This window comes from Metopolophium dirhodum, chromosome 2 (genome assembly GCF_019925205.1).
Source record: "Metopolophium dirhodum isolate CAU chromosome 2, ASM1992520v1, whole genome shotgun sequence".
NCBI classification, from domain to species: Eukaryota; Metazoa; Arthropoda; class Insecta; order Hemiptera; family Aphididae; genus Metopolophium; species Metopolophium dirhodum.
The window spans coordinates 34,056,239-34,078,419 of NC_083561.1; the positions used below are offsets into that span (position 1 = coordinate 34,056,239).

The 22,181-nt window shown below is 27.4% G+C and overlaps 1 protein-coding gene across 2 annotated transcripts; it reads right to left on the reverse strand.

Moving 5' to 3' along the window:
• Nucleotides 1-222: 222 nt before the first annotated feature.
• Nucleotides 223-8,502, reverse strand: LOC132938672 (ribonuclease Z, mitochondrial). Of its 2 annotated transcripts, none has more exons than XM_061005644.1 (13): nt 8,084-8,502; nt 7,815-8,001; nt 6,570-6,736; nt 6,354-6,502; nt 6,028-6,270; nt 4,767-4,911; nt 4,494-4,654; nt 3,553-3,664; nt 3,280-3,489; nt 2,909-3,224; nt 2,634-2,817; nt 2,274-2,500; nt 223-793 (listed from the first exon to the last, which is right to left on the reverse strand). In XM_061005644.1, exons 1-13 carry the CDS (start codon nt 8,338-8,340, stop codon nt 656-658), a joined length of 2,496 nt encoding a protein of 831 aa, XP_060861627.1. In that variant the 5' UTR covers nt 8,341-8,502; the 3' UTR covers nt 223-655. The 2 variants fall into 2 exon arrangements, with proteins under 2 accessions (XP_060861627.1, XP_060861628.1); XM_061005645.1 differs by having other exon boundaries at nt 225-793; nt 8,184-8,320.
• Nucleotides 8,503-22,181: the final 13,679 nt, after the last annotated feature.

Here is a 22,181-nt window from a genome sequence, read left to right on the forward strand (position 1 = left end):
AATATTTATCAACAACAATGTCAGAAACAATATGAAAAAGTTTCTTGGTCTAGATGGGGCTTAAGAATGATCTGTGCTATCTTGTTAGGTTTTACAATATCTTACATTTTTGTAATTGGCTAAGGGCCCATATAGTCAATATCCATTTAAACCGTGGAATTCAGCTATTAAATTTCTTAGCATAGAAAATATTACACATAATTTAAGAAAATACTTTCAAATATAAGTATATATATCTTTCAATTAAATACATTTTTTTTATAACAATGTTAACAGTATCATCTTTTAATGAACATTATAATAGAACAGAAACAAATCAAAAGCTTAAGGTAATATTCGACAAACTAAAACCAATCATAAATATTCATTATAATTTGATTATAACTAGAAACCATATTTAATTCAGTCTCAAGAAATTTAAAATATTTAAAAAAATATATTCTTATTTTCATTAATTTATGAATTTCATAATTCAAATTTTGTACTTTAAAAAAATAATTGTAATCATTAATTTTCAAATAAATAATTAAATATTCAAATATTCAAATAGAAATTTAAGAGACTATAAAAAAATCTACCTCGTTATAAATACATTACTACAATCAGATTAGTTAATAATTATATTTTAAAATATATATTCAGTACAAATTTGTATTTACATCTGAGCTTTAGCTTTTTCTTCTTTTAATTTCAGTTTAAAACATTTTGCTTCCATTTCTTCAAAATGTTCTGCAAATATCATCTTGAGGGCTGGATACATCAATGGCAATTTGTGTAAAACATTTGGTGCAATCTGTAAATTCATAAAAACTTTTGACTTAAAAAAAAATTTATATAATATTTATTTAATTGAGTGTATCAAAATGTGTAATAAAATAAGTATTAATAAATTTAATTAGTATATAACACTATAATAGTATCAATTAAAATTACAATTTCTAACTATAAATACAAATATTAATGAGCACACAACACAAAAAAAAATTTTCTTCAAATTATTATTAAATGATAAATCATTGTAGTCGGGATTACTCAAAACAATTTTGTCAAAATCCAATCAAAAAATAATATTATTTAATGAGATATTGGGATATCGAGAATAACCGCATGATGTCACTGGGCCGGGCTCGGCATTATTGCCTATCTTATGTGTGTAAAAATTGCTCGCTTTACAGTGTTTACACAATGATTTAATAATTTAAACATTTTATTTTTGATGTTTGATTTATGTAGAAATATGTGATTTTTTGAGCTAAATACGATAAAATTATCAGACATTCAAATAACATTTGGGTTTTTTTTAATATTAAAAATACTGAGATATTTTTGTTACGTACATACATTGTAGTTACATCGGCTCAATACGTCGATTTATTTTGATACACTTTTAAACATTTCATAAAACCTAAACACTTTAAGGAAATTCTGGTCCCACCAATTTATTCAGTACACAAAAACTCAACACATATATACAACAAAAATTAGAAAATATACTTTAAATGTAGGTAAATTAATGAGTGAAGAGAGTAACATTTACAAAATATAAGATAGGCAATTACCGTGAGTCCAGGCCCAAAAACTTTACCCGTCTTTATTTAATTCATCATTGAACAATGCGAGTAGAAACGTTAAACCTATACCATTATTCTTAAAATTGAACATTCTTTCAAATTTAAAAAAAATGTATTTTTTGCGTTTAGTGCTCTTTAAGTAATATTAAGATTTACCACAGACCGCATCAAACGGACTGGTAGTTGATGACTCCGCTCCAAGCCGATGCAAAGCAATCAAAATGGTATATTTTAGGTAACATTCACTTACAAAAAGTGGATTTCTATAAATATTGCCATTAGTATAACGCGCTCAATAAATTTGTAGTGGATGGAGTCACAAACTGCCAGTTTATTTGACAAGGACTATATATTTAGTTATGATTTATTTTTTCATTAACTTGGATACAATATGATAACATACAATATTGGTAATCCAATTCTTGAATGATATGTTTATTGAATTTTTTATTGTTACATTTTAGAAAATAAGTTACATACATTTTTAAGATTAAAACTTAAAATGTCAGTTCCGTATCTGTCGGCAAATTTAATCTTAATGTTTTACCGTCATCAGAGAACTATTATTTTAGGAAAATCAAATATGAACAGTAATATTTATAACTTTTAAATTCTGTTATTTTTGCATTCCAAACTTCCAACATATTATTATGTATTTGAATAAACATAAAAATAAATTAATATTAAAGATATGAATAATACCTCCATGTTATCAAAAGCTATTCCAACGTTACTTGGTAGGTCATTATTCGGCATATATGGAATTTTCGCATAACGTTGACTAAAATGAGTGAGTATTGTGAACTTTGTATTCATTTTTTTGCCAATATTTATAGCTTGGGACATAGTTGAATGCATTTTCCGTCTGGCTTCAGACACTAACTGATCTTCCATTGTAGCTTCATGTATTAAAAGATTACTATTCTTTCCTAAAGGAAAAATAACAGAAAAAGTCTTAATGTAATTTAAACATATTAATATTATACTTATTGAAAATGGTACATTTTGGTTTATATTGAAATTTGTTTTTGTTACCATGAATATTATTTTTTATTTACAAACCTAATTTGACTAATGAATCACAAGGCATTGTATCACCAGAATATGTTACTTTCCAACCATTTTTATGAGTAAATGATACACCAAATGCATTAGGACAGTGTCTTACTAAAGTTGTTTCTATGTCTGACATATTGGTTTGTTTTAATAAATCTTTTATTCTTAACTTTGTTGACGATTCAAAATCCTTAAACATATTAATATTATTGTTAAATAAACTTTCTTAGACGTTTATTTTAGTTATATATATTAAAGTATTAAAGCATTTGCCTATTTACCAAATCTAAGTTAGACACAATTTGAAATTCTTCACTTAGTTCTGTAAATCTTCTGTCATAAAAATTTAGCCAGGTCATAATTTGTACAGGTGCTAGTAAATATACTGGCTGATTCAGTTTAAGCAGTTTATTTTCTTTCATTTTTTGGCGCACGCTTAATATTCCAATTAAACCAATATGATGGTCCGCGTGTAAATGAGACACATAAATAGCTTTTAAGTCACTCAAAACTGTTTCAGCGCCAGTTAAACCAAAGTGCCGTACTAATTGTCCATACGTTCCTTCTCCAGAGTCTAACAATACACATTCATTCTCACTAGATAACATTTAAAAATAATATTTTTCCACACAAAATGTAAACAATTTCTTACCCAGTATACATTAAAATACCACTAGTATTTCTTGTTTTACTTGGTATACATGAACCTGTACCAAGAAAAGTAATTTTAGGATAAATATTTGTATCTGTAGGAGAAGCATTTAAAATCTCCTGTTTTACTTGAGCTAACTTTTCTTTAAAACCATCAACCTTGAATGTTTCTGCTATAAACTCATCAACATCTAAACTTAATGTGCCAGTCCTAAAATATTTTATTAGTAAATAAACACTTATAATATTTAGGAACAGTATGATGTTTGCTTACCTGTCTATATATTTATTTGGTCTCAAATTAAATGACAAATTAGTTTGCCCATTAATCGTCAAAGAATTTATATTTGGATGTGCGTCAATCACTTTTTCTTGTTGATCAATAACTAAAAAAAAAAATAAGACATTTTAAATTGCTTACTTTGTTAAGTTTTATTAGACCATTAGGAAATATTTTTAATTTTTATACCAAGGTTCAAAAATTTAATTAAAGGTTTAAGATAAAAAAGTGTCATATATTTTATAAGTGTTTAATTTAAAATTTTGACGATATACGTCAAAAACGTGAATTATTTTGTAGATATATATATATAGGTTGCTGACAGATGAATTCCGTTTGGAAGCATATTTCATCGTTTTTGATTAATTATTGAATTAAAATTTAACACATCTACTTTACAATAAAGTTGTTACCTACTTGTCTGCTTATTTTTTTAAATATTAAATGCTGTGTATTTAAGGAGTTTAGTATAGGCATTAAAGTGCGCGCGTGACTCGCCACTGTGTGTGTACTAAATGATTATAAGTATGTGTGGTGTGTGTCCCTACACTACACCACGTCATTCGCACTAGCACGTACAAATCACCAATGCAGCATCACATGCGTGAATGTTTCAGAATGTTTGTGTTATTTGGCCAAAAGTATGTTTTATCTGTCAATTCTACCAAACCACATAATAATGCGATAATACTCCTGAAAACTGATCTAAATTTGTTATAATGTCAACTTGACATTGATAGGTCCACATTTTAAGATTTTTGATTTCAATTTAGAATAATCAATATGTGAAAATTCTTAAATTGCCAGCACCAATCCCCTTAAATCAATGGATACAACTTGTACCTAATCCTACCATAATTTACTAAATTTCAAGTTATTACTTCTTACAAATTACTATTGGTGGCATAATATTTAGATTACAAAAATATCCTCACTAGGAATTCCATTGTCTTTTAATAATGGATAAATATTTTCATCCAGCATATTCAGCTTATATTGTATTCTATGTATTGCAGTACTACCCAGGCATTTATTTTCATTATTTAATAATAAATGGTATGTTTCAGAAGGAAATAATTTCATCCACGATTGATACCTAAAAAATATAAATATTTATGTTATTATTTTCATTTATCATATGTGAATACAATACAATAATTCTAATTGAATTGCATTTTAATAATTAATTACATTTTAATACTTAATACCTTTGATCATTTCGCACATCCTGTGGAGTAAAATGAACAACCATAAATGCAATATCTTCTTCATTAATTACTCCAAGTTGATGTTTTGAAAATATTGACTCATTTAATAACGAGTCAATATAATCTTCACTTGGACATTCGACAACTAAAACAAATTAAACTGAAATAGTCACATTAAATTTAAATGAAAAAAATGAAACTTAATGAAAGGCTTCCAAAAATCACAATTTGTTGTTTTATTAAATATTTAGGTAAATTATATAAACAAAGTAAGTTTGCTATTTTAAGAGGACGCCCATCAAAATGTGTTATTTACATTTTACATATTATGTGCATAACATGCTTGTGGTATATTTGAACCAATTTTGTGTTGTTATACTTATTATTGGAACCCTTTGACCTATTATCAATTTTAAAGGTAAATTAACCTTAACCGTACATTTTTAGGTGAGGTAAGAGCATCTTAAAATTATTATACTTTACATGATTATAATTTATTTATTAAAATACCAATAAAAACCTATGAGATTGCAAAGATAATATTCTAACCTTTTACCTTTAATTTTGATAATAGGACCAATTCACTCCAATGTTAAAACTGACAACACCACAAAATTGGCTCTGCTGAACAATTTGCTACGTTGAACGTTTGTATGACAAAGACAACAAATATGTTGTTACAAGTATGTTGTTATCTTATTAGATATAATAATTAGACACAAATAGCATAAAATAGTATTTAGAGGGCTAAAATCTCTCAATTTATATTTTATTATAATATTAGTCTAAATATTTATGATACAAATGGTACCTATACTACTATTTAAAAAAAAACTTGGGGCACTTAGGGAGAGCCGATAGAAATGACTACTTCTTATAGCGGGCTGTGACTGTGTCTTGAAAAAAAGTAAGCCGGTATAAAAACTTGTACAGTATACGTGTATATATTATGCTAGTACTGATATAGATAGTACGAATGTGCATTTATTTTCATTTCTCTGCCTCTCTGTTCACTCTTCACACCCCACTGGCATGTATTTATGATGAATGATGACCAATGATAGAAATGTCAGCTAGAATCACATAGGTCACAGGCCAGTTTTCTTTGCGTGGACTATAGCGTTCCGTGACGCGCAATAAAAGTTTTTTCCCCGTGCAAAATGTACACCCATAGCCCGCTAAAAGAAGTGGTCACTTCAAAAATCTATTTATAATTAATTATTACTTATAGATATTTTTGTACTATACTGAAATACCTTACCAATAAAAACTGGACCTGGATCATCAGGAGAAGTTACATCACTTGATTTAACTAGTGTCCCATCAGATAAGGTAATATCATTACCAGATTTTAATAAGCCCAGTAATGGGCCTGGAGGAACATTATGTTTAACACATTTGTCCAAATCTAAAAAACCTGGTTTTGGTTTAAGACGACAAACATAGGACATGGCAACATTACTAATTCTACTTAAGGAACTATCAGCAATAAATTTTTTATCATCTGAAATCAATTTCAAAATATTTTATGATTTTATTATAAAATTAATTTTGTAGCATCAAAAATACCATAATTAGCTAGCTAACCAGTTCTAGGTTCAGAGTTGCTTCTTTTACGTTTATTTCTTTCTTTTTTATCTGATTGTGGTAAATTTTCATAATCATAATAATTAGTATCATCTTCTAATGAATCATCAGTATGTTGTTGAGTCTGTGAATTATTAATTTCAATTGAGCTATAAAAGAAGAATAAATATAAGAAAAAATAAATAAAGTTTTTATTAATTATAATAGGTATATTACTTTTCAGACTTAGATCGAAATTCATTACATTGTTTGTTTGATATTAATGGCACATAATGGACAACTATTGCATTATCTTCATATGGCTTAAAAGGATCACTTTTACTAGCTGTAATTTTTAGATCACGTAAAACTACAAATCTTTTCGTAGCAACAAATAATTCTTCCTGTAAAAAATCAATAAAATTTCATTAAAATCAACATTTTAAATGTGAAGGCACTATTATTAAGTATTAGGTAAACACTTTAAATCCCCAATAACTAATAACAAAATTAGTTTATTGTGCAGCGGCCTTTCCGTACAGACGACTTTTGATGGATATAAAGATAACTTGAATATTATGTAAAATAGGTTGTAGTCAGAATAAATTCAATGTGTTTATTGCTATAAGTAAATGTTAAAGTACTTTAAATTAAACTGTGAAACTATTCTGAGTCCAAGAATATTCAGATCAATGCAACATTTGTGTTTGGAAAATATGATTTTAGTTGATATTTTGTAAGTACAAATCTTAATCTCAAGAGCACAACTAGGGTGAAGGTGCTAGCTCAAGCTCTGGAAAATCACATCTGAATGAAGGCTGTTTTGGACTCTTCTATATAGGTCCTACCTCTACTCCGGAACTAGAATCTACGATAACCTGAACAATTGTAGTTCCCACGGTAGTGTACATGCAATGACCAACGGATGTGGTACGGCTCAAAAATGTACATGTGTATGCAAGCGCAACTGTATTATCGGTTTGAGAGCTCCTACACAGTTGTGAAAATAATATTATAATATAATTATTCGTTACAATAATATTATAATTCATACCTACTCGTAATATAATAATTTGTCAGTGTTCAATATTATTATACAATGACCATTGTCTCACTGTAGTATATTATATTTTAATATTTCGGTTATCTGGTTGTTAACCCTTTTCTACTTGTACACTCCTCTTATATCTTATAACATATCTGGTCTTTTTTATAAATTAGTATACTATAGTAAAGTTAATATATGATAATCATATTATAAATTATGTAGTGTCAGAAAACATAACAACTATTTATTACTTAAAATATTTTAATTATCTATTAAACTTGATAGTACAAAATAATAGAAATATTAAACTAATTTAAAATGCACTTCTTATCCAAAACTTTTATTTTATAAACAAATAATTTTAATCCAGTAAAAACTGTTATTTATTATTATAATATAAGAATAATATTCTGCAAAATTATAAAAACACTTACTATTCCTTTTGGTCCATGCAGTTCAATATTTGGTACTCCGACATCCTGAACAGTTAAAGCTAATCCTGGTAAACCGCCAATATTTAACCAATTAGAATGTGTGATAAACACATGTTCCAATTTCGACAGTTTCATTTTATGTTCATGTGCCAACCTTTGAGTACCTTCCCCGCAGTTAAAAAGGTACCTAAAATGTAGATATGCATACAAGTTGTATTATAATATGTATACTACCTACTTGAGAAAAATAAAAGATAAAAATGCATTACCTAGAATGATCTGTAAACAAATATAAACACCTCGGAGCACCATTTGCTCCACTGCCAAGTACTTGAAATTTTACAATACCCGGTGGAAATTTGGACTTACCTTTGATTTTAATTCGGTTCTGTTTACCAGTAACAGAAGACAGAGAGATGTTATTAGCCATTTGTTTTGGTATTGTGTTTGGATTACTAAGATAAAATACCTGACAATTCGTATGTATAAATTTTAATAGTAATTTGTTATATAACTTAAGAGACATTAATCAATAGATTTACTTTATTACTTATTGTTTACTATGATTAAAAAAGAGTAAAGTTTCATCAATGTCTAAGGCAAAAAATTGGCAAAATGTGTTTTACCGAATAAACAATAATAGGTAAATACCTACCTACTATAATAAACTACCAATACAACTACACTGTCTATGCTAACGTCCTAATTTTGATAATCCAACCTATTATCATGTTTAATCTCCGTTAACCACTCGACGGGACGTTGTATTTTATATTTTTATCAATGGTATCAATGGTATCAATGGTAGGTGTAAGTATGACCATGGTTGCATGTAGTTCCACGTCTATAGATATAAATGTACAGTCTAATCTGTATTTTGAAAAATGTACTTTATCTTAGATCCAAAGCTTATGAAGTTATTTTGACATTTTGTCATAACTTCTTAAATAATGGTTTCCACAATTCAAATAGTTTCAAAATCAGAGTTGAAAACCACGTCTTTAAAAAATAAAACTAGGGGGCCCGGTCTAAATAATTTTGAATACAATTTTTATTTTTTGTATCATATTTTACAAATCCTTTTAATTTTAATAATTATAATACAATGCTATCTAATTATTTGACTAAATTATTTCAACTAATGTCTATTGTGCAGGATCAATAAATACGTTGGCCTGTATTCGGAAAAAATGATCTTTAATTAGATACATTTTATTCTATTAATATATTATTTTATAAGAATTAATACTTATTTATTTAAATATTACTTATTTTACTGTGTGACTTCAAATATTCATAGAATATTTTGTTTTATGATTTGTATGTAGGTATTCTTTAACTGTGATATAACTAGTTATTTCTGAATGATATACCTAAGTACCTACTAGATGTAATTTTTTTCTCGATTTTTCGATTTTTAACTTGGGTACCTATTCTATATTTTTATTTCTATTTCATTTGGTTTTCATTAGCAAATGTGTTTTTTCCAACCCTGACTGTACTACCGTATTATGTAGGTACTGTATAGTGTACAGGGCAGTTCTTACTGAAGGGGGAGGGGGCTCGCGCTTTTTATTTACATTTGAAGGCCTCGCGTTTGAAAAAAGTGGTAAAATTGGTTTAAAAATTGGTATTTGCCCTGGGCCTCGCAAATCCTAAGGACGGCCCTGATAGTGTATGTGGTCTATATTATATGCGGTGTCTTTTTAAATATATGTTTAGTATAATAACGTTTCACACGTAAGATAGAGATGTTTATTTATTAACGTCTTACATTTTTTCATTGCATGTAATTGTGACTACCTATCTGCATTCTGCTCAGGCCTCAAGGCACGATGACATAGACTAGGGCCCAGGGGTAAAATTTGTCCACGGACCGCCATTTGGTGACCTCTGATGATTGATGAGTCTGACATAGTGACATAGACTATAGAAGTATAGACCATGTTTAATACGCAATAAGAACTAAGATAATATGTACTGGAAACGATACTCGGATCGGTGGCCCAGTTTGCGTCAATTTCGTAGAAAGGGAAATTGGGAGGCTTTGGCCTGAATATAGCATATAGTGGTGGGTACCACCTAGGTAACTTGTCTTATCCTGGCGCCTAAATCTCTCAGTCCTATACGAATATTTAATCTCTTATCTATGATCTTATGTATATACGTTTATAGATTTAAGCAAATCTCTATAACAAAATTATAATTATAATTATAATAATTCGCCACCTGGTTCAAGGTAGTCCGTTAATTTCCCTTTCCGTACGAAATCCGTACAAAATCCGTACGAAAACCGACCGGACCCCCCCCCCCCCACATCCACCAATCACGTATTTTCCAGTCTACATTATCTTAGTTCATATGATTTAAATACCCATCACGGATTAACGATCATTTTCAAAATTTAATTTACGCCAATCCGTTATCATCTGGATTTGATGTCTGAGGATATAATCAAGAATAAATTACTTATAGAGATAGGTCAAAAAAATAAAAAGGTTTAAGGTTTACCTAAGGCTATTATTTACTTCGATAGGATGCATGAGAAACCCATATTTCTTGGGGTATTTCTTATTTATTTATTTTTTTCCCCCAGATTATATTATTAAAAAGTACGATGAATTTTTCATTTTTGACATGCCAAAGCGAACCAATTTTCTACCAGAAACCATCCTCAAACCTCATGGTATAAGTTTTTTTATATTTAAATTTTAATGCAAAGTATTAGAATTTTAAAATGTATAAACAATTTACAATTTTTAATTGCTTATAACTAGTCTATGATTAAAATAAGTTAAGAATGTAGAGTGTATGACAAAAACTATAGGGGCTATGATATTCAAGAAAAATTAAAAATCAATACAATTTATTTACGATTCCTAAAGTTTTAGATAATAATAAACAATATTATTAAAGATCCAGGAATTATAGATAGGTACTTAAACATTTTGTTCGTGTGTATAACATTAAGCCATTATCAATGTAGTATGTATCTACATCATCATTCATCAATGTTATACCTATAGGTATATACTATTATATACTATTATACAATATTATATTATATAAATAATAGTTGTTGCATTTTCAATAATAAAAGTTGTATCTTTGATTACTAATTCTTAGTTATTGTTTATTATTTATTAATTATTAGATTTACATTTTAACCAATAGCTTTTTAAAGTTAAAAGTGAAATTAACACGATTTAGTGGTCAATTTTTTTTTTTTTAATGCGTATAAATGCATATTTCAATGATTTTAGAAGCATATTTACATGCATATTTGTGTATTTTTTAGAGCTATAAGTCCTTAAGCCTGATAATAATTAATACTATAGCCTATAGGTTACTACTACTTATTAGTTGTTATGGACTGATTAATGATTTAGTGATTAATTTAAAAAAAAGTAACTTTCTTTGTAACGCCCTACTTTTAGAATGAAAAAGTAACGTAATGTGATAAAAATAATGTAGAGCGTAACTCGAATGTAATTTAAATACAAATATATTTTAATGCAACGAATAAGGTAATTTTATTATTTTTCAAAAATAATTTACCCACCACTGGGTTATAGGTATTTTATAATCAATATTATTATTTATTATGATACAAAGATCAGCTCCCTGTATTCGGTTGCCAGTGTCGTTGATCTTTAGACCAATATCTTAATGCATGGGAGGGGGGAGCGCCTTGAGAAAGCTCGTCCTGGTTAGGGTTGCTATAAATTATACTTAAATCGGAATTCAGCCAACTACCAAAAGCAAGTGGCCCACAGCATTTTATGCTGAATGCTCGTCCAATCAGTCGCAGACTCAACGTGGCCGTCCCCATGACTAAATAGATTCTACTGTTGTTCACTTCAATATTTATCAACGAATCATTTATACATATAAATCTACAATTTAAATATATTCAAAGTGTAGATTATATAATACGTATTTATATCTTATTTTTAGCTATTTTAATTCTTCCAGCCTATGATATTACTTAGTATATTTGATGATATTATTGTGAATAAAGTAATTTATATATAACCTATTTACCTTGTTTAAATTTTCAATCCTTAGCTATAAAAGTTGAATATTTTATACATTTTTAACTACAAAATAATTATTAAATTTTAAATTTGATAAATTTTGTCAAAAATCAAACTTAAATTCTTAAAAAAAAATTGTTCCTTTGTATTTTTAATATTTTTCAACTTCTATCGTAACAATGTATCATAGCATTGTATTACATTTTCACGCGTTTATACCCAACAAATAAAATTTTATTGACAATCATAGAAAAAAAAAACTAAAAATTGAAAACGGACAATGTCCGTAAACAGCTCAAAAAGAGTCAAAATATTTTCAAAATTTTATGGTGTATAGAAAATAAAAATATTTTTATGTGTACAGTTATTCGTTTTTGAAATACAATAAAATAAGAAAATCGCTACGTGAGAAATCGAGTGAATATCCAATGTTGTCATAATATAAACTTCAAACGCTCATAAAAATTTAATTTGACTTGCTTAATGCCTGTAGATATTTCTCTTTGAAATTGTTACTTTAAAATTGCCCCCTAAAGTACCAACTACATTCACTTTCCTATCAGAAAAGATACTGTTGAAGAAAATCCAAGCACTTGTACTGTCCTAAAAGGTGATGACAGACACAAAAAAAATCACACACATTATTATAAAATCAATACATTAGTCGCTCCGCTCAGAATCTAATAGTATTAAAAATTTTAATTTTGTTTCAGTACACTGTGCACTTGTGCATGTCGCATGCGTCATGTGCATTAAGCGAAACTAAACAAGTTTTTGTCAATATTCCATTAGCTTAATTATACTTTGGTTTTTACTTTATTAGATAAACGAATATGAGTTAAAGATATTCAACCGCATAGGGTGACAAATAACAAATAACAGGGAAAATCAGAAAATCCTCATTATATATAGGTAGTTAATACTTATATGAATGATATACAATCATTAAGCTGTCCACTTTTTTTTGTGCATACACGTTTTTTGGAATCTATAATTCTATTAGCATAGAAAAACTGTACTTACGTATAATTTTGTATGTGAAAAAATTATTTCAATGCACATTTTTTTTTAAATAACTACCTATTCATCTACTTTGAAAAAAAATATAAAATCCTACCCATTTTTAGGGGCTATAGAATAATCCAATGTAAAGTCTGTACGAATAATTTTGAATTACAACAAAATAACATTGTTATTCAGGTTATATTCTTCGTTTAAATATTATGTAATTTCGTCAAAATTTGAACTTAAAAAAAAAATTGTGCTTATCATTTTAGCCCCTTCCCTCCATCATAAAATGTAATCGAATATCGACCTATTGGCTATAATATTATTATATGGTAATAATTGTAATATATAGTAAAGGTTATCAACTTATTATGCAAAATATAGCCTTAGGTATGGACGTATGGTACGATATTACTTATACTGGATAGTAGATATTAAGATACGTTACGGTTATACCTATATATTATGTAAATATAATTTATATATAATATAATTAAAATACATATTATGTGAAATATATATATATATATATATTAATTTATAACTTTATAATAACTAATAACTAATAAGTAGGTAATAACATAATCAATACCTACACAAAATTTAACGGTTTAATATATAAACTACGTATAATGTATAATATACATTGTATATAGACTTATATCATGGGCACTCATGGCTATACATCAGCATTTTTACAGTTTTATTCAGATTCTGTATTTACAATTGCTATTTTGCAATAAAAGTGCCAATGTAAACAAGTTTAATGCCTTAGTGGTTATTATATATAATATTATACCGTTATAAATTTATAGTGTATAGTATATATATAAATGTATTTATTTTTATTATAGTACTTATATTATATATATACCTAATAACTAAACTCTTATATAAGGTATAATATTTTAGCTTACTAAAATATTCTGTTAATCGGATTGTTAGAATTACTATACGTTATACTACTAACCTACAAGATTTCTTTGACTTTTCACATCATCATAATATATAGATATACATAGAACCGAAAGTCTAGGTACTAGGAATTAGGATTATTTTCATTTATTTAATGATGATATTAAAACTATATATAGTTTGAAATTTAGGTAATAAAGTACTGCCATCCTATATTGGTATTTTATAGTGGAGAAAGTGCAAATTAAAAAGACCATTTTTTAAAAAATATTATTGCACTGCAATCATCTTTTTAAACGTCTCAATAAAAAATAATGTCATTATAATACGTTTGTTTTAAAATAAAAAATAAAAAATAAGAATATTATATTGTATAAATGGGTCATTAAAACTAATTATCATTGGTAGGTACGTACTATAGGTACCAGTAATCTATAGGTTGTAACTCTGTGGTCTGTACATCATAATATTATTAATTTATACAGTGTTCTGTATTTTTATTTTATTCATAAACCATTGATATAACCATACCTGGCATACCTACTATTGTATTTGTATTTTGTATACTCCGTATATGTATAAAGAAGGAAAATCTCTTAGGAATTAGGGTCTACCTTTTTAAACAATAAATAATTTAATGTAATTCCGCTTGAATTGCTACATTACAAAATTGCTATAATGTTTGTATATAAAAGATCTATTTTTTTCTTTATTATACAAAATGTAAGTCTATGGGGGACGGAAGATTATTTAATATTAAAGTGATATACACAAAAACGAGTCTTGGACAAAAGTGTAATTACTATCTAGGTTAATTTTAACTCTTTGCCAATAGATGTGTGAAAGAAATATTTTTATTGATAATACTAACATAAAGAAATGTATATAATGAATGGTGTTTTATTTAGTGAAATAATAGTCTGGTTATGTTTATGGTTCAGTATTACAAAATCTAGTATAAGAAAAATTTGTATGGGTAGTCGTGTAGGTAAATTTTTATTATTTCCTTTAATACTATGCATCATTTTGTGTTAATCAAATAATAAAAAACTTCTCTTATAATAAAAAAAAAAAAATCATGAATTGTATAATTGACAACACTACAACAGTGTATAGATAAAAGAATAACATTGATGATGTAGAACTAAGGTTTATATGGTCGCTTATGGATACGAAATACTTCACATGACATTTTCACCCTTCTTGAAATATTTCAATAAAATTTTGAAAAATATATTTCATGAAAGTTTTGTGAAATATTTCAAAAAAATAAATGTCATGAAATTTCTGAACTCTATGTATGGCGTAGCTACATATTAGGTATTCAAAGTTATAGTGTTAAACATAATAAAGGAGTAGGTCTATAAGTAAGAATCAGGAAAAGTAAGGATCTTTATACTAATTATATTTATTGTTGATTATTAATTATTATCAAAATTCAAAACTTTCGGAATCGTAAATTAATTTAATTTAAAATTTAAGTAATTTCGTTACAGTAATTTGTAATTTGGGTTATGTATTGCTACAATGCTACCCAACACGGCAACACTGCCATACTGGGTAGGTTCTTACTATATATAATTCAATATCTAGATATCTAACATCTAAGTATAATTGTATAAACATAATACTCAGGCATGGCAATAGAATTTTTTTCCAGGGGTGGCAGAGTGGGGCAAATATATTTTTTACATGGGCTAAGGCTTTTTCAACAAACACTGAGATTAATAAATAACATATACATATTTTCATGTCATATAACATAATATAGCTATTAGCTATATATAGTATCTACACAAGTTTTTATATTGTATGCTTTAAAAGTCTAAAGAGAAAAATAGATAATTTGTACAAACTTTTGAATAGTTAAAAATGTTTTAAGAATAATGTCAAATATTTTTTATGTACCTTTTGTAAAAAAATGTTTAATCACAGACCTTCAACAACTACATTTATAATTCTTTGATGTAGTTATTTAAAGCAGGGCTTGAAACCGATATTTGATACCGATTTTGAATACCGGTGTAAAACATTAAAAACTGAAACCGAAAACCAAATTGAAAAAAATCAATACCGGTAACCAAAATTGAAATCAAAATATATAAAATCCAGTATTCAAAACCAAAAACGAAATCAGAAAAAATAAATACCGATAACCGAAATCGAAATCGGAAAAAATATTTTCGGTTTCAAGCCCTGGAAATTATAATAATAGAATAATAATGCAGGACTAGAAACCAATATTGGATACCGATTTTGAATACCGGTGTAAAACATTAAAAACTGAAACCGAAAACAAAATCGAAAAAAATCAATACCGGTAATCAAAATTGAAATCAAAATATATAAAATCCAGTATTCAAAACCAAAAACGAAATCAGAAAAAATAAATACCGATAACCGAAACCGAAATCAAAATTGAAATCGGAAAATAATATTTACGGTTTCAAGCCCTGCTTTTAAGAATAATGTTTTATGACTTTGATATATCGTACATATTTGTCATTGGTGGGGCTGAACTGTTCTTTGGGGGGGGGGGGCTAGAGCCCCACCTTGCCCCCCTTGGCGCCGTGCCTGATAATATTATATTTATATATGGATTAATGCTAGAAAACTAATACCACTTATATTTTATGTGTTAAAATAATATTTGAAAGATACCTATGTTAAGTCGTTTTAAATTTTAACGTTAAGAATTTATGCATTTCCGTTTCAAATATTATTACAATCATATATTTGATGTTTTTTATAAATTCATAATATAATAAATTTCACTATTGTCTACATTATTACATGAGTATCATTATAAATAATAATAAATAATAAATAGGTACATCCAGTGGCGTATTTACAAACTTATTTTTTTTGTGGGGGGGGGGAGTGGGGCTGTCGTAATTGTGAAATAATTTTATAACTCAGTATATAAAATCCTTAAGAGGACGTCGCACCTGCATGTGTTGTCTCCGTCTTACACATGTACAACATAACAAATTTTCGTTTGCTAGTTACAATGGGGTGCTGTCATTTTTGATATTAGAGTGAATTTACCTATTATCAAACTTTTAGGTAACAACATTATCTGTGTTCTTTCATTGGTTTTTACGATATTTTAATTTTAGTTAATTTATGACGTGTCATCAGCATTCGTCAAGACTCGATAATAACATAACAAATAATACACAAGTAAAGTAAATTGGATAATCAAGAACTGTTGATAGAATAAATAATAATAATAATAATTATAATTATAAAGATCCAATGGTGAACTCAAACAGTTTCAACAATTAGTAGAAAATAGTTTTTTCTATGAATACAGTAATATTGCCCGTATTTCGACTTTTTTATCGTTCGTTATATATCTATCTTCGTTAGTATCTTGTTCGATGGGAAAGTGAATCTATTTAGTGGCTGGTGTATTCGGGAGGTAAAAATTCCCAACAGTTTTCAAAAGCGCTAGGAAACAACATTACAATTAAGAGGATGTCAGCTCACTATTTGTTTTCTCTCTCTGGCCCACGCGCAACATAGACAAAACGCATTTCCGCAGAATCGTTTTTCTATTTTTTTAAGTAATCTTAGAGTAAAATCACCCATTACAAAAAAGATGGAGAATAATATTTTATTGTTATTTGACTTTGTATAACTGTATTCGACTTTCAAAATAAACAAAAAAATGTTGTAAATTTAAATTATGCTTAAATCGTTTTGAAACAATATTTAGAGAAATCGATATGTCATTACCTCAAAAATATTATTCTCTATCTTTTTTGTAATGCGTTTTGTCTATGTTGCGCGTGGGTCAGAGAGAGAAAACAACAAATGTTGCGCTGACATCCTCTTAAGGAAAAACGGGAATTTTTACGTAAAATCGGTTATTGACAAAATCGATTTTGGTTTTTGCTTTGGTTTAACTCTAAAATAAATAAATGACCGTTGATACATGATATTTTCACTGAACATTTATATTAGCATTTGTTATACACCATAAAATATTCAAAATATTTTGACTTCTTTTGAGCTGTGTATCAATTTTCCGTTTTTTTTAGTTTTTTTTTTCTACGAATGTCAATAAAATTTTATTTGTTGGGTAAAAAGCTTGAAAATGTAATACAAGGTTCTTAATATATTGTTACAATAACATTTGAAAAATATTAAAATCTATTGTCACAATTTTTTTTTAAAGGCATTTAAAGTTTGAATTTTGACCAAAAGGCGTAAAAATCACGAAAACGTGCAAATATTTTTGAGTTGAAATTTCTTAAAATTTTCTTTTTAAATCTAAGATTTGAAAATGTAATGAAAGATTCTTTAAGAAAATCGGTATACATCATGAGAAATCGAGAAATAGCACTTTTAGAAAATGTATCCACTATAATATTTACATTTTACAATATAAAAAGGGGGTTCTCATTTAACAAACAGGCGTTCGTATCCCAACAAGACACTCCAAATAAAGTACAAAAAATTTAAAGAATCTAAAAATATATTGTCTCTAAGTATACATATATATTTAAAATAAGATTTTGAAAAACTGCAGTTCCTACGCATGCGTAGGTATAATTAAAGAAACAAGAGGGGTGCGAGGAATGATTGGTGATTCACTCAGTATAAAATATATGGCACATAAATTATATAATATTTATATACGAAAAAATATAAATATTGATAAAAACTTCAATGATTAATTGTAGTATTGTACGATAATCAAACAACACTATGCGATAATTTATGACGGACAACCAAAGTTCACTTCCTACACGCGTCGCGGTGTTATCGACAAGATACTGAATTACCTAACTGATAATATTAATATTAAATATACATTATAAGTACACATTTAGAAAATAATATTCTTATACAGATTTTTTATGTTATACTTTTTTTAATATCAAAATTTTCCAATTTTGAACCTATATATTATATTATATTTATTATATATGCTCTTATAATGTATCTAATATACTCAAATATGCATTTATATGTAATAATGACAAAATATTCAAAAACATGCAAAGTAAAATTTTTAATTTAACCTTACCCAAGTAGGGTCTCATCCATTGGGAGCCCTCCTACATCGTGCCATTTTTCATGTTATGTAATCCTCTTCATCATTATTACTTGTTGTGCTTAATTGTATAGTTGTATATTTTCTTATTAAATAAAAAAAAAAAAAAATTAACATTATGTATAGTGAAATAATATTAATACATTGTTCTGCGACCTCAGCAGAAGTCCTCAGTCCTTGTAATAACTTAAAATTAATCTAAATAAAGTAAAATCACGGGGCAGTAAGCATATCTTGAATAGGGAGTTTACCAATTGCGCTTAAAATTATCTTTTCATATACCAATATTGCGCTCTAAACATTTTAGGGTTGATATACCAATTGCGCTCTAAAATGTTTAGGGTCGATAGACCAATTGCGCTTATACATTTTACACTACCTAAGGAAAACTTATTAGTCAGATATAATTATATAATAAATGCTCGACCGGAGTTATACGATTTTTACGGGGGGTTGAGATCAAGTATTTGGTGACTGAAATATAATTTATGCCGACTGTAAAAATGTCGACCCGTAATTTCTTAAAACAAACTATGTGAAGTTTCTTATTTTTGGTTTTTCTGTATAATAGGTTATAATATTTCTGTTAATTTTATTACCTTAGCACTACTTACCGCACATGAATTAAGGGCAGCACTTAACTCATGACCTATAAGTCACGTGTTGACCCTAAGGCCTAAACTAAAATAAAATAATAGGTGGTTAAATCATAAAGTAATAAGATTTTGAGTTTAAGGTAATCATGATGTTGTATTTCACATGCGCAATTGGTATATTGACCGTAAAATATAAAAAGCGCAATTGGTGTACTAACCGTAAAATATAAGAGGCGCAATTGGTAGACTGACCCTAAAATACAAATTTTGTTTTAGGCGCAATTGGTCCATGCCCCTTGAATAATATCTTTAATTAAATTGTATGTGGTCTAAATACAATATTACAATTGATAAGGTAGCAATTGCTATCCCTCGATACTCCGTAATTATACCTATGAGTTATGACGTAAGAGATCCCCACAAATAATATTTATAAATTAAAACAAATTAACTAAAATTGTTATTCATCGTTTAAATATCTAATTTAGTTCAAATATTTGAAATTAAAATGTCTATAAAAAAACTGCGTTAATAATATATTGTATTATATGTTTTGAGTACAATCTGAAATAATTATGAAAAACTTTGTTCCAAATGGTCAATCCTCAGCTTAAAATATTTATAAAATTATAAAAATTCAAGTATTTACTGGTTTTCGTTTTTGAATAAACTTTTTGTCTTAATTATTATGTTATAAAAACTAATTGAGGAGAAATGGTTTATCTACGGACTACGGAGTAATAGTAGTATATAGTACCTAATAATTTTTTATGAATTTCTAACTACAAAATAATTTGTTAATTTTCGTCAAAATTCAAACTTTAAACAATTATAAAGTAGACATGTACCTCCCAGCGTCCCGCCAACACTTCAAAAGTACTTACTTTCGGATTTTTTGACCTACTCTTAATTCTTATACAGTGTACTCTCGGTAACTCGAAGCTGACGGGGAAAAAAAAAATTCGACTTACTAAAAATTTTGTGTTATCAAAATCTTAATGTGTTATTGTTATTTGAAGGGGAATTTCATTAGTTCGAGATGTCGAGAATTTCAAGTTATCAAGGTTTGAGTTACCGAGAGTACACTGTACAATGTTTCTCTTTAACAATTCAACTTTTTTTTAAACATCAAACCAGAAATTTTCAAATTATTTTCTTTTAAAATGCTATTTATTTTTACTTTTTAAATAAATTTAATAAGAATATTTTGTACATTTCTGGTTTGATAGTGTATGTTAGTTGATAGCACAATAAGATGGTTTAAAAATAAAAAAAAAACTATGGTAAAAAGTGGAAAAGTTTTGAAGATATGTCAGCAATTGTGCGGTTCTGATTTTCCCATAACTAAAATGTTTTTTGGATTGTAGGGTAGGTAGGTATACTATTATACTCAATTTACCTAGTATTTAGGCAAAACACCTTTTTTGTCATTAACTGAGTTTGAAAAAGGGTTAAAGTAAACTGACTCCCAAGTTTGAAGAGGCGTGTATGATGTATCTATGGAGTTCCCAAAAAGCACCTTTTTCTTCTTACTTTTACTGGCTGGTGTTTGATTAAAAAGTGTGGTTAAACATTTTTGTTTTTTTGTTTTTAATAATTATTTTAATTCACAATATTGTACATAAAAACCACAATTAATAAGAAGGTACATAATTATAATAATATACATATTCAAGTCAAATTTTTATTTTTATTTTATTTCTATTTTTTTTATGTTGATACAGTGTAAACATTAAAAAATGTATTTGATATGTTTTAAATTCAAGTTGTGAAATATTTTTATTTAATTAATAATCACTAATTGGTGATTTACAGTACACCGTACATATTGAATGTAAAGATTTTTCTGTTTTATGTATATTAAGATTATATTATCTAAATTATTTTTTCGAAAAATTAAATTACATTATTACTCGGGACTTGATTTACCTAGCCCCAATATTCACCCGATTATTTTGGACTCGGTTTACCACTCCCGGTCTATACCTACGCTATAGCACCGCATTTTAGTTCTGTTAAATTTTTTTCCAGGCGAAGTTTGGTGATACAGCTAGTATAATTTATAAGCATATAGCAGAACACTAACGAAACTATTTTGTGAAATATTTTGAATAGGTACCTACGTTAGGAAATCGTCAGCCTATCAGCTGTTATGTCAATCGGGGAATATTATGTGAAATGCTTAATATATTATGTGTAAACGTGTTTAAAACATAATAACCCTGTACTACTCTGTACTCATAGCCCATACTAGGCCTATACACTAAATTAGTTAAGTATCGTACTACATTACAACTAATTAGTAGATTGTTAAATATATATATATTTATAATTTGTATAATATAATATGTATGTATATAGTATATGCAAATATACTATATTAAAGTAAAAAGTGGCCCACGAATCACGATTTGCTATGGTGATGGACCCACGGAGGACGTGTCAGTACTTAGTTGTGCATAATATACTATAATTTATAGGCTTTATATAGCAATAGTAATTAGTATTTATTATTAATTGTCATACATAATAATATAGTACCTAATAAACTAATAAGTAATAACACTAATAACTGATAAGCAATAGAAATGATCATGTATATAGGTGCAAATGTGCAATGTCCACAGTGATGAAACAAACTATAATCTTACTTAACCCGCACTACATGTCTACACTGAAGTGCTGAACACATTATGACATAATATAATACGCTATAATATGTTAGGTAGGTAATACTAGGTATGCT

Coding starts and splice junctions, on each gene's coding strand:
- LOC132938672 (XM_061005644.1), bottom strand. CDS start 8,340: ATGTCTCTTAAGTTATATAACAAATTACTATTAAAATTTATACATACG. Junction 3,665..4,493: donor AAAAGACAATGGAATTCCTA/GTGAGGATATTT, acceptor TTTTTTTTTTAG/TTATTGATCAACAAGAAAAA. Junction 3,225..3,279: donor GGTATTTTAATGTATACTGG/GTAAGAAATTGT, acceptor AATGTTATCTAG/TGAGAATGAATGTGTATTGT.